At 36.1% G+C, this 13,781-nt stretch overlaps 1 protein-coding gene across 2 annotated transcripts; it reads left to right on the forward strand.

Moving 5' to 3' along the window:
- The first annotated feature begins 601 nt into the window (after positions 1–601).
- Positions 602–13,112, forward strand: LOC124820759 (tyrosine-protein phosphatase RLPH2-like). 2 transcript variants are annotated; one of them, XM_088097678.1, is made up of 4 exons: positions 602–1,427; positions 12,175–12,242; positions 12,403–12,582; positions 12,729–13,112. In XM_088097678.1, the coding sequence occupies exons 1-4, from the start codon at positions 908–910 to the stop codon at positions 12,897–12,899; spliced, it is 939 nt and encodes a 312-aa protein (XP_087953804.1). In that variant the 5' UTR covers positions 602–907; the 3' UTR covers positions 12,900–13,112. The 2 variants fall into 2 exon arrangements, with proteins under 2 accessions (XP_087953804.1, XP_087953805.1); XM_088097679.1 differs by having other exon boundaries at positions 12,475–12,582.
- The last annotated feature ends 669 nt before the right edge of the window (positions 13,113–13,781 follow it).

The following is a 13,781-nucleotide window of genomic DNA, read 5'->3' on the forward strand; positions in this document are numbered from 1 at the left end:
ATATACAGCCTTTATGTCAGAGGCTGTTCCTTGTAAAGGCTGTGCATGTGGGACCGATTGATCATCCATTCTACCATGAATTGTCGGGAGGTATTTCTCACGATTGATTCGTTTGTATCGTCTTTTAAGTGTTGTTTTCTGTCTATCTTTCCAATTCCATGAAAATGTTCATATTGGGATAACAGGTGATAATTAATTAACAGCAGAGTGAAATTTTTTACTAGCCTTGTTAACCTTCTCTTTTAACACTGATCAAAACGCTTGTTCATGCTGCTTGCGACTTTATGCGTTGCATAGTTTCGATTAAGATTGTTTTAGTTTAGAAATATCATTTGTTAGGAGGGTGTACTTCGGCAGTCACATGCTGGAAGAAATTTTAGCCATTGAAACTAAATTATATACATTAAATATAAAATCAAAAACAAAAATAAAATTCTGAACTCTTGGATGATAAACATCGGATTATGCAGTTTATTTGTAGATGGAGGAATCCTAATCCTTGGTTAACTGCTATTTTGGGTATTTGCCGTTTGTTTTCATGGAAAATATAAAATGTGTAATTCAGAACTAATTAAACTACAAATTGGAATCGCAAATTAAATCAGTTTTTCTAAACTTTAAATGAATCCGCCACTGTCTACATCCTATGATCTAAACGATATCGGAATAAAATATAGTGTGTTTTTTTAGCAAAGTTGAGTACTGAAATCGTAAGAACCACGTTATTTCTCAAGCTTCTGAAAAATAGAATGCAACCGATCCATAAACACCGTAACAACGGTAGAATGTGTGATGCATAAAGAATCCGAATCCCCTCCTCTAGCTTACGTGCATAATCAAACTCATCAAAACTGAAGCGACCAAGTAGAACGCTTGGAACCAAACCAAATCCCAGAAAATCGCACCAATGTCAGAGCCTCCAAACCCAAAACCCAGGCTCGTAATCTGCGTAGGCGACATCCACGGCTTCGTAACGAAGCTGAAAAATCTATGGTCGAACCTCGAACGCAGCATCGAACGATCCGAATTCGAAACTGCCACCGTAATCTTCCTCGGCGACTACTGCGACCTCGGTCCCGACACCCGCCTCGTCATCGATTTCCTCGTGGCGTTGCCCTCCCGTTACCCGCGGCAGAAGCACGTCTTCCTTTCCGGCAACCATGACCTGGCCTTCGCCGCCTACCTCCACCTCCTGCCGCCACCTCCGAACGGGAAGCCGTTCTCGGATGGGTGGAAGGATTACCCGTCGCAGGAGGAATTTGAAGGGTGGTTCAGTGGTGAGGGGTTCGAGAATATGCACGTGCAAGGTCGAAGGTGGAGTGGTAAGATGAAGCATCCTTTTAAGACTTTGGAGACGGAGTATCAAGGATCGGTTTACGACGCTAGGCCAACCTTTGAATCCTATGGAGTTCCCCATGGTTCCGCTGGTTCGCCTCTCTTGTTCTTGGCTTTGCCTACCACTGATTGTTTTCGTCTTCTTTTCCTTTCCTGCCAATTCAATTTACTTATTACTACTTACATTGAAAGAAAAAGATTTTAAGTTTTAATGACCACACACTACATACACTATGAGCTTAAATCACATACAATTTGTATGATACCGAAAACTAATTTATATTTTCTCCAAGTTTTTCTTCAAACTGATATTCAATTATAGATTATCATACCCTTTCTCTGAGAATAACCAACTCAAAGAACTGAAGTTTTGTAGGAATGTCTCAAGCTCTTATAATGGTTACAAGTAAAATGATCGGTTATCATGTAGTTTTTTAATTATTATTTTAAAAGTTTGAATTTAATATAATTGCATATTAGATAACTTGTTATGCGAACATAAGTAATCATGCATGGTAAGTTTACTTCTAAAACTATAATTAAAGGTGTTTGACAGATAGGATTTATTATCAGAGTGCAAACATTATATTTAGAATGATTCTTTATTACTTATAGGATAACAATATTTATGAAAGTCAAATATTTTGGTGACAAAAAAATTGATTGATTTGGAAAGACAGATTTTAATCGTACCTAAGATATTTCATAGCCAATGTCTTAGGATGTTACCAAGATCCATCAACAAATTTTAAGATTTTGTGAGGATATGATTTAGATTGGGTTTTGTAGAAGGAAAGGAGGATAATATTTTAATTTCTTATAAATATTTTATGATTGGATAGATTTTTTAAAATTAGAAATATAAAACAATAGATTGATTTAAATTTGATGCCTTAAGCATTTATTTACGTTATACAAAAACTGTGAATAGTAAGATAAATGTCAATAAATGACAACATATAGAATAATATATATACAAGAGAAGATTGGTGTAGCACCCGATAAGGAAAGATGATAGAAAACCGGTTAAACTGGTTTGGATACATTCAAAGAAAGTCACAATAGTCGCTAATTAGAAGAGTAAATTGCATGTGTTCTAGTTATGTGAAAAGGAGCTGGAAACCAAAAAAGGACATAGGAGGAAATTGTCAAGCAAAATACCAGGTTAAATAATATGTATCAACATTTAGTTTTTAACTGTGTGGAATGGCGTCATGTGATCCGTATAGCTGATTTCCCTTAGGGGATAAGACTTTGTTGTTGTTATTGTTGTTGTGTGGATAAAACTATTACATAACTATTAATTTATATAGAAAGGTTGTTCTCCCATTTTTAATGAAGTGAATAGATCTTAAAGCTGATTTGAGGGTAAATCCTACGGTTATCTTCCATGAAATTTTATCATAGCTAATGTATTATTTGGTTTTAAAAAGTAACTAAGAAATATTTTTAACGTTAGGAAGTAAGAATTGAAACGAAAAGGAAAAGACATATTTTTATGAAATAGGATGAAAAGAATAAGAAAGTGGAGAGAAATTCGTTCTGTAAGGGTTTCCCCTTCCGAGAGGATTTCTCCTTACTCAAAATTCAATGCTCAGTCTACAATCCCTTAGTTATATCTAACTATCCCCTATAATTAAGTAACCAGGCCATTAATATTATAACCATCATATAAACCTCCTTTTCTTATATCCTAACAATATAACCCTCCTAAAATCAAACTTGTCCTCAAGGATGGAATTGTGGAAGTTTGATTCCTGGTTCGTCTTTGTCACCATGATCTTCATTTTCCCTCCTGCAAAGCATTTTGATGTTTTCCTGCCATGGAAATGAGAACCCACTTGCCACTACAGAGAAACTCATGTTAGGCTGCATGAGTGGTGGTGATGAGGGTCTAGTCTGTACGACAATAATTACCAAGACTGTCTTTGACTTTCTTCCTTCTGTCTTGGCTCCACTACCAAGCTTGATGGTTGGATCTTCATCTTGCTTCTTGAGCAAATCTACTACTTCATTTTCGATGTGTTTCAGTTTCTCCCTCTTCATGCATGGAAATATCAACTTCTTTCTCCATCATAAATTCTTCAATCTCTCCTTCTCATACTAATTTTCGTTCACCACTTTTTGTTTCTTCTCCACAATAAAGGGAGTGGTTCTTGATTACTAAACCTTCAAAAGTAGATAATTCAACTTTCTTTGCCCAAGAACATGGACGAAAGTCATGTTCTTCCTCAAACCCACTGTTCTCCCCTTCTTCTTCCACCGATTTCTCACCTTTATTAATTTTCCTCCTCAACAGATGACGGTTTCTTGTTTTTCATCTGCAATAGCAAATATTTGGTACAAACCATATCAGTTTATTAATTCTGCCAGTTGCATACCTTTCTCGGCGACAACTTTCTCCAATGGTCCAACCTACCCAGAAGTTCGGATTAATTTGTTAAGAACCAAGGATGAAAAGAAAAAGAAAGATTTGTGTTCAATAGGACGAAGAGACAAGAAATAGAAGAGAATCTGTCCTCCAAAGTTCCCTGTTTCTCCTTTCTCAAAGAGCCAGTGGCCAATTTACAGCAACAACAAATTTGCATCTCGCTTGTCCTTCTTCCCTATTTATTTATATCTAACTAACTCGTCTGACCAACTAACTAATCCGTTAATATTAACTTTTAATGAATTTTTCCTCTCCTTATATACTAACAGACAACTTGTGTTGCATTGGTTCGTACATGCACATGACTATGTTCAGGTATCAACTGGTTGTCCGCAAAAATTTGTATACTATCTTCTTGTTCACAATATACAAATCTGTCACAATTTTCCCTGACCAAAGACTCTGATTCACTGCTGCAACAACAGTAATATATCCTGCTTCTGGACACAACCTGCCCAATCACTTATCAAGTCCATCTTTGCTAAATTTTTCCTTCTGGTTCGTTGGTGCATTAATGCTTACAGTCTTCCATGCAGACCTTTTTTAGTATTTCCTTTGCATAATTTTTTTTACATATAAAGACTATCTTTACCCTGCTTTACCTCTGTTCCCAAGAAAAAAATAAAAAAACCAAGACTTGTCATCCCAAATTCTTTTGGCATTTCAACTTTGTACTTTATTATTGGCTTCTCACTAGTGTTTGTCACAAGGATGTCATCAACATGGATAGAATCTATGATTAAATTACGATTGACCATTTCACCTATGATGTAGCTTCCCATGGACTTTTAACAAAACCAAGATTTTGATAATTATCATCAGTTCTACCATACAAAGCCCTAGGGTCCTATTTAGTACCATTGAAGGCCTTCTTTTGTACACCTTTTCTTCTTGTCCCTTGACTTAAAGTCCCTTTGGTTGCTCCACATATATCACCTCCTATAATTATTTAAAAATGAAGATTGTACATGTAAATGGCAAATTTTCTATCCTCTTTTGTCCCTGCCAAAGTCTTCTTGTCATTGGGTATTATTTGTGCAACCGTTGTCTAATAACCACGGGTCACTTTTGCAACAAAAAGTTGGTTTCCTTCTTGTTCCTTCAATAATCACTTTTGCCTCTTCCAATTTAAACTTGTAGATTAGTTACATATCCTAGATCACCACATTTTCTAAACTTGATATATGGTCCATATTTTTACATCTACTTAGTGAATTCTGGATACCTATCAATTTGGTATTCAGAGCCTCTTTCTTGGTACTGTGAGGGCGTGTGGGGAGTATGGTGAATACAAGAATGGAATTAATCCAAGATAAGGACAGACAGGAAAATCAATCTCATGAGCGCTTCCAGCAGTTGAAGGACATGATTAGAGGCTTAACAGTCGTGGTTGAATCGCTGTCTTGTAGCGCTACCAAGGGTGAAACTGCTTGATGAATTTTGGTCAAGGGTCACATTGGGAGCAAGAGACAAGTCATCATTTGTCTTCCTCAACATGGCGGAAATTGGACATTCCAGTTTTGCGGGGGAGAAGGCATATGGTTGGACTAACCGTCTTGAACGTTATTTTCGATTGGAGGAAGTCAGTGAGGAGGAACGCATGCAGGATGTCATGGTTTGCTTTTGAAGGGAGGGCCTTAAATTGGTTTCAATGGTGGGAAATTTGCAATCCACATCCTACGTGAGATGCAGTCAAGGTGGTCGTTGTCGAGTGTTTTCAACCCACGATGCTTCAGAATCCTTTTGAAATTATGATTGGCTTGCGCCAATCAAAGTTGGTGGAGGATTATATAGAGCAATTTGAACAATATGTTGGGTTTTTGAAGGGGATTCAACAGGATTATTAGGTGGGTATTTTTGAATGGGTTGAAAGAGGAAATCAAGGCTGAGTTAAGTTGTTTGAACCTAGCACTCTTCTTGAGTGAATGATGAACGCTAAAATGGTGGAGGAAAAGGTTCGCGTCATCTCAAAAGATGGACCTTTCCATGTTCAACGCAATAACAATGTCTCCAAAACTATTTCAATGACTCATAGTTATTCAAAGGATGCAGGCAGTTCACTAGGCTTTAATAATTCTAGCAATGGTCCGGGGACAACAACACATCTATGATAAATAAATTTTTAATCCCCGAAAACGGACTCAAAAACTTGTTAAGACCTCAACAAGTGTACTGAATCGTATCAAGTAATAATACATGGTAAGATCAAGTATTGTTTCCCAAGAGACTCACGACACTAAACAATTATGTGATTACTCAACTAATTAAGACTCTAAAGAACAAATTTTGGGTGTTTTGAATGCAAATGCAAATGCAAATGAATGGATGAAGTTGATGATATTGTTGTTGGGTTTAGATTTCACCTAATTTACTCTCATGCATATATGAATTCATCTTCTTCATTAATGTTAATGTCACTTTCTAATGTACCTTAAACCGGATGACTCGGTGAAGAAAGCCTAATCCTAATTACTAGTTCACAATATCTTGTTTCCTTAGCAATTAACCATGCATTACATTCGCACAGAAGCTTAAAGGCAACTGATCCTCTTATTCCTATGTTTAGGTAATATTGCTTCCGGGAGAATTTCCCTAGTTCTAGATTTCCCCGTATGTGTCCATATCGACAAAATCAATGATCATGCAATTGAATGAGTTAAACAAAGCATGCATAGAGTAAAGAGGAAAAACCCTAACAATTAATGAAGTAAAACATTTATAATAAGAATCAATTCAATACATGAGAATTTAAGAGGTTACATCTTTCCCAACAACAAATAAGGTTTAGTTCTCCATCGTCATGGAAGAACTAGATGAACAATAGAATGAAAGAATGGAAGAGATAGAAAAACCCTAGAAAGAGAAGAGGAGAGTCATCATCATCTCCAAATCTACCCCCAAGGGGTGAAAAATGTGTTTCTGTGCTCAAGCCATCAAAAGATACAATCCTTAGGACGTTCAAGTCCTTAAATAGAACATAAAAATGACAGAAAACAGGTCCAAGCCTATAAAAATAACAGAAAATAAGTCCAAGCGCATGTTGTCAGCGCTCAGCGACACTTTTGGCGTTCAGCGGTAAGTGCGGCACTGGCGCTCAGCGCAATTTGGCGCTCAATGCAACTTTTTCTACACTCTGGTTGAATTTTCTGCATTCTGGTTGACTAGTTGACTTTTCTACATTCTGGTTGACTTTTCTGCACTCTGGTTGACTTTTCTGCATTCTGGTTGACTTTTTTGCATTCCAACCTTTCGGTACTTTAACTCTTCTTTCAAATCATTCCAATAGCCTACAAAATTAAGGGAATCTAGCACAAACCATTAAATTTCACCTTCAACTCTCTTATTCACAAAACTAAAGCAAAAACATGAGTTAAAGGAAGTTTCTAAGTTAGAAAGGGTGTTTTTAATATCAAAATTAAGTATAAAATAACGGTTTTTCAACCGTTATCAATCTACAGGAATGTTTCGTAGTGTAAATCAGTCAAGTCGAGCACCTTTTCGAAAATTGTATTAGGAGGAAATATAGGATAAGATTAAGAAGGGCTTATGTTTTAGGTGTGATGAAAAGTTTGTTCCTACTCATATTTGTAGAAACAAAACAGTTGCACATGTTGCTTATGTCTGAGGAGGATTTATCTAGCCTAGATACCCTTCAAACTCCTACTGATACTCATGAGGAAGGGAAAGAAGAGATAGGTCAGATTTTACAACTATCTCAATGTATCATGGCGGGACTTACAACCAAGAAGTCCTAGAAACTTTGGCGGATAATTGTTCATGAGAAAGTAGTGGTTTTGTTGGACTGTGGAGCCTTAGACAAATTTATTTCACCATATCTGATTGCCAAATGTGGGTTACATCGAGAACCCACTCTTCCATATGTGGTAGAGGTGGGTAATGGACATAAGGTCCATTGTCAGGGGAAGTGTCATGGTTTTATTCTAGAAGTATAGGGCCTAAAAATTCAACAAGAATTTTTTGTTTTCTAATTGAGGGGTGCAAATGTTATCTTGGGATGGGAATGATTGGCTTCACTAGGTGAGGTAAAGGCTGATTTTGGTAATTTACGATTAATAATTGGTAAGCAGAATGAGGAGCACATCCTTATGGGTTATCCCACTCTATCCAAATCAAAACCTTCTTTAAAAAAGTTGATGTGTGATTTTAAGAATAAAGGCTCATGTTATGTGATTAAATGGGACCAAGAGAAGGAAGAGAATGGTAGTACTATTCTTGTACAACTTCTCCCAATTTTGGAGTCGCATAATGACCTTTTTTACGATCCAATTGGCCTTCCTCCTAGTCGCCCTTATGATCATGCTTTACATCTTCAAGAGGGAGTATCTAATCCTATTCTTAAGCCCTACAAATACTCTCATCAACAAAAGAATGAGATTGAATGCTTAGTCAAAGAAATGTTGTAGGCAGGAATCATCAAACCTAACATCAGTCCTTATTCAAGCCCCATTATATTGGTCAAGAAGAAAGATGGAGGGTGGCGGTTTTGTGTAGACTATCGGACTCTCAATAAGCTCTTAATAAGATCACTATTCCCAACAAATTGAGGGTCAACGGGCATTTGACGCATTAAAGGGTGTTGTTTCTAAATTGCCAGTATTGGCCGTTCCAAATTTTGCAAAATCTTTCACCTGGAAATAGATGAATCTAGCAGGATTGGAGGCTGTTTTATTGCAGGAGGGTCGGCCTTTGGCCTTTTGGAGTCAAGGCTTGTCCAAAAGGGGTCAGCATAAATCAGTGTACAAGCGGGAGTTAATGGCTATAGTCCAAGAAGTTCAAAAATGGAAACACTACCTCATGGGCAGTCATTTTGTTATCGTTACAGACCAAAAGAGCCTGAAATTTCTCACTGACAAGCGCTTACTAACAGAACAACAATTTAAATGGGCTTCCAAGCTAATTGGCTATCATTTTGAGATTCGTTTTCGCCCAATCAAGGAGAATCATGTGGTTGATGCTTTGTATAGGAGACTATACTTTATGGTTGTGTCTTTGTTTCAAATGGATGAATGGGAGACTTGGGACAACATGATCCTAAGCTGGTTTCTCTCATCCAAGAAATATTGTTAAATACGAAAGCTCGTGAGGGGTACGAGTTGAAGAAAGGAAGGTTATTCTACCATGGGACATTTGTCTTACCTAGGAACTTTTCTCGCATTCCTAGTATCATCAAGGAACTGCATGAGTCTCCTGTAGGAGGCCATAGTGGGTGCTTTATGACTTTTAAAAGAGTAGTAGGGGTACTCTACTAGGAAGGGATGAAGCGGGATATCAAGGAGTTTGTGATGTAGTGGGCAGTATGCCAATGCAACAAAACAGAGACATTGGCCCCTACAGGTTTATTACAACCACTACCTATTCCTACATAGGTTTGGTCTGATACTTCAATAGATTTTATTGGGGTTTACCCAAGGTGCACAACAAGGATATACTTTCTTGGTTGTGGTGGATCAGCGTACCAAATATGTCCACTTTTTGGCACTTGCTCATCCTTTTACAACAATCCAAGTGGCTAACTTATTCATCAAAGAAGTGGTAAAACTCCATGGGTTCCCTTCCACAATAGTTTTTGACCGTTATAAACCTTTTTTGAGCACTTTTTGGCGTGAATTATTTAGATAGGTTGGCACCAAGCTGAACTTTAGTACAGCCTATCATCATCAATCAGACAGCCAAACCGAGGTTGTTAATCATTGTTTGGAGACTTATCTAAGGTCTATGATAGGGTCTCAACCCAAAAAATGGCCATAGTGGTTGCCCTGGGCTGAATTTTGGTTTAATACCAATTATAGTGCCTCTACAAAAATGATGCCTTTCAAAGGTCTCTATGGTCGTGACCCTTTGTTAATTTTCGAAGGCAATACTATTCCATCTAAAGTTCAAAGTGTTAATAAACTCAAACAAGAACATGATGCACTCTTGTAGGAGTTAAGGGAAAATATATGCAAAGCCCAACAGTAGAATCAGGTTCGAGCTAATAAGCATAGGCGAGAAGTGGAGTTTCAGATTGGTGACTGAGTTTATCTTAAATTGTAGCCATATAGATTAAAGTCCTTGGCAAGACGACCAAATGAAAAATTAAGTCCAAGGTTCTATGGCCCTACAAGGTGCTGGAACGTATAGGGGTAGTTGCTTACAAGTTAGAACTTCCTGCTCACTCCAGAATCCATCCAGTCTTCCATGTGTCTCTCCTTAAGCGTGCGGTCCAACCAACAACTCCTATTCAGGCCCTCCCATCTACACTAACGAAGGACTTAATCATTGATGTTTCTCCTTAAGCTCTTTTGGATACACGATAAATAGGGTGGCTTGGAGGTTTTAATCCAGTGGCAGCATCTCCCTTCTTTTGAAAATAATTAGGAAGCAGCAGCTACCATCACTACAGAGTTTCCTGCTTTTTACCTTAGGGACAAGGTAAAACTTCATGGAAGGGGTATTGATAAGTTTGGTGGCAAGACTTATGTGTGAAGAAATAGAGGAGGCAAGTAGTTATAACTCCCTAATAAGTAGTTATAACTTCCTAGTAGGTAGTTATAACCTCTTATATTTGTGTTGTGTAATTATCTTTTATATTTTTTTTTATGTTAGATTATGTTAGGCAATTATTAAGTTTTTAGTTGGTTGTAAAAGGGAAATTATGGGAGGAAATTATTAAGAGTCCAATCCACTTGAAAGACCTGGAGCATTGTATGTTGATGTTCTTCTTATTTACCACCTTGGTATAATAGTTTGTCGTTTCTAATTTTAATTCATCTTTGTAATCTATTTTTACATCTATTTAGTGAATTCTAGATACCTATCACTCTTCTCGAAAGTCCTCTAAGGCTTCATGGTGAGTCATGAGACTCATCACACGTAGTGCATTAATCAAGTCTCCTAGGTGATGGTTGATATAGATCTTTTGACTCCTCCAACGCTGATATATATTCGATTCATGCTTTTCTATTATAGTAACCACATTTTTTTGCGCTATTCATTCATCAAGAAAGTCCTTTCCTAGAAGCTGCACTTTATTTGCTTTGTTCAACTGTCCATCAACATTGCTTTTAATTGTTTTTCTTCATGCTCCACATCTCAAATTCTCTTACCAAGTCCAGAACTTGCATGCCTTTAGTTCTTTCACACCAAACATGTTATTTTTGAGGTATTGAAGTTCATAGTTCTTGTAAAATAATGTTTGATATAGCAGGAAAAAAAGACAATTTTTTACCTTTGTTTCTCTTTTAACAGTCTGATCGGGTGATATTTCATCTGAGCCAATTCTGGAATGTCAGTCAAGATGAAAAATTATCCTTGCACTCTATAACTCATACTCACCATCACAAAATAAAAGCTCATACTAATTTGTAATTTTTTTTTTCCGGAATTTTAGTGCAGAAGGTATAATTTTATTCATACGGAAATCAACAACGTATTTATAGAACACGAGTAAAAGTATTAGTTAATAAACTGGCTAAAAAATTGTGGCCAAAAGAATAGGATAAAAACGGATTTACCCTGTCAATCTATGTAACTTTTATTTAAAATATAAAAAAAAAAGAAAACTACTATATTCTGTTTGATAATTAGTCCCAACAGTTATATCTTCAACAAAAGTTTGCCCTGTGACGTTTTCCATTTATAATTACATCTATCAAAGGTCTAAGTTCTATAGATGAAAATATTTTAGGTCAGAGCAACACAAGTTGTCACGGATTAAATTGTTTATTAATTCACTTTTGTCATGTATGCATTTTTGTAATTTTAAATTATAATCATACTTCAACACATTTTCTATTATTGGTCCTTTATTTGGTTAAAAGTCAGTGTTTGATATTTTGGTTCGAAGAGTGACTTTGTTTACAAGACAACTGAATTGACGTATTAGAAAGTAGATCAATAATAGAGTTTGTAAAAGAATGTGTGAGAACGAAGGGTGTATTGGTGGTATTTCTTTTTAAATTATATTTTGAATGTTGAGTACTACACTTTCTGTTAATTGTGTTATTTTGATATGTTGTACATATATACATAAAAACTACTGTTTTAACCGTCAGTTGTCAGTGTTTCTGTTGTACATATATATATTGTGTTGTTAATAAGAAATAACTCTCGTTTTTCTCTCTTTCTCTGCACTACACTTCCTGCTGTATTCTCTCTAACACCTATCGAGCGCTAACAAAGTTGGATTCGTTTTATTGATCTTGCTAACTTGGTTTGTAACTTAGTATGTGTAGTTTTATATAGCTTCAGGTTTACTATGAACGACATTGGTGACTTATAGTTATATAGCTAGTGGATCTTCGTTGTCCAAGAAGTATAATGTATGAGTACTGTTTTGAAGTCTAACTAGGGCTTTCTTTTAAATTGAGTACTGTTTTCTGGACTGAAGAGCAGTTCATTGCATGCAGATTTGGTTAAGGCTGTTCCTGATGAGCATAAGAAATTTTTGGCTGATTTGGTTTGGGTCCATGAAGAGGTGAGGCTTCCTTTGTTTGCCTCTTTATGTTTGTGGTCGATCATATGACAGATTTTTAAGTTATCTGGTTGCCTCTTGATTTGGCAGTCCTTGTTTCGTCTACTTAATGATTTGAATTAAATGAAGAATTGCTGAAAGTTCTCTAGATAAAATTTTCTAGGACGATGTCTTCATTAAGACTGAAGATGGAAGTAAATGCTGCAAGTTGATTGCCGTTCATGCTGGTTTGCAGAAAAGAGTAGCTGTGAAAGAACAGTTAAAACTTTTGAAAGCTCGAAATACTCGGGAAGGTTGGGTGGAGGCTCTAAGTGGGAGAAAGAGTGTGTTGGATATTCCAGAGGTGATAGCTTGCTGTGTATTATAATATTACTGCTATATCATATGGTTTTAAATAGGGAAAACTATATTAAGGACTAAAAGGATATTTATGCCTTTACTTTTCTTTTGTAGAATCTTTAAATAAATTGGCTTATTGGTTTCTTTTAGGAACTAAGTGCAAGTCCAACCATCATTGTGAGTGGTCACCATGACAAACTTCATATAGAAGGCTTAAGGCTGATCATTGACGAAGGTGGCGGATGTGAAGATAAACCAGTGGCTGCAATTATTCTTCCTTCACTGAAGATTATTCGTGATACAGATGTATTAGCAGAATAGTTTGATACTCATGATATTTTTGCTTATATATGGCGTAGTCAAGTTCTTAAGCTTTAGATCTCGTGAGCATTATAAGAGATGAGATATTTGGTGTTGATATGAAATTTAGGTGGTTAATAAAGCATGGAACTATTCCTTTCCCCAGTGCTATAGATCTTAATCCTTCACCTTTTATGTGACAAGTGCAATGTGAATGACTTGTTTATTTGTGAATTGTTTAAGTTTGACATGTTAGTATCAACTTTATTTTGCTGAATAAATAAGCATTAGTTAGATTTTGAGGCTCAATTATATAAATAATCAAAGATCAATTTATAGATTTGATTAAGCTCAGATTGCTAAGTTGATGAATATTAGAGACATTTGCATTCATTTTACAATTAGAAAAGGATACAAAAAGTCAAGAAAATGCAAAAAACGGAGAAGATTTATGAAGATGGAACTAGAAGAGACATTAAAAGATGTAGGAAATTCATCTTTATAATAAACTCCACAGAATAGACATTTGTCACCAAGAGTTCAAGATAAGATCCAACGTGGTAGTCGTTCACATAAGTATTCCTACAAATTCAAATTTTGTATATTTCTCCAAAAGAGATTTATAATGAGTGATGATTATTATTTCTAATGTTGCCATCCAAAAGTTGCTAACCTCTTAAATGACACCTAAATTTCCCTCCATGATATGCAAATTTACCTTCTAGATTACATTAACCCGTGCCAAAGTTCAAATACAAAAGGAAAGGAAATTGGAAAACTCAAAATTCAATAAAAATCAAATTATATCTTGGACGTTGATTGAAAAATGTGTAGGTCCTTTCCACGCTTGCACATGCTTCCAATGTCTCTATTGGGATGCTTTCCCGCTTATGTTTGTTGAAG

Source organism: Vigna umbellata, chromosome 8 (assembly GCF_029865625.1).
Source record: "Vigna umbellata cultivar VRB3 chromosome 8, Vumbellata_1.0, whole genome shotgun sequence".
Lineage (NCBI taxonomy): Eukaryota > Viridiplantae > Streptophyta > Magnoliopsida > Fabales > Fabaceae > Vigna > Vigna umbellata.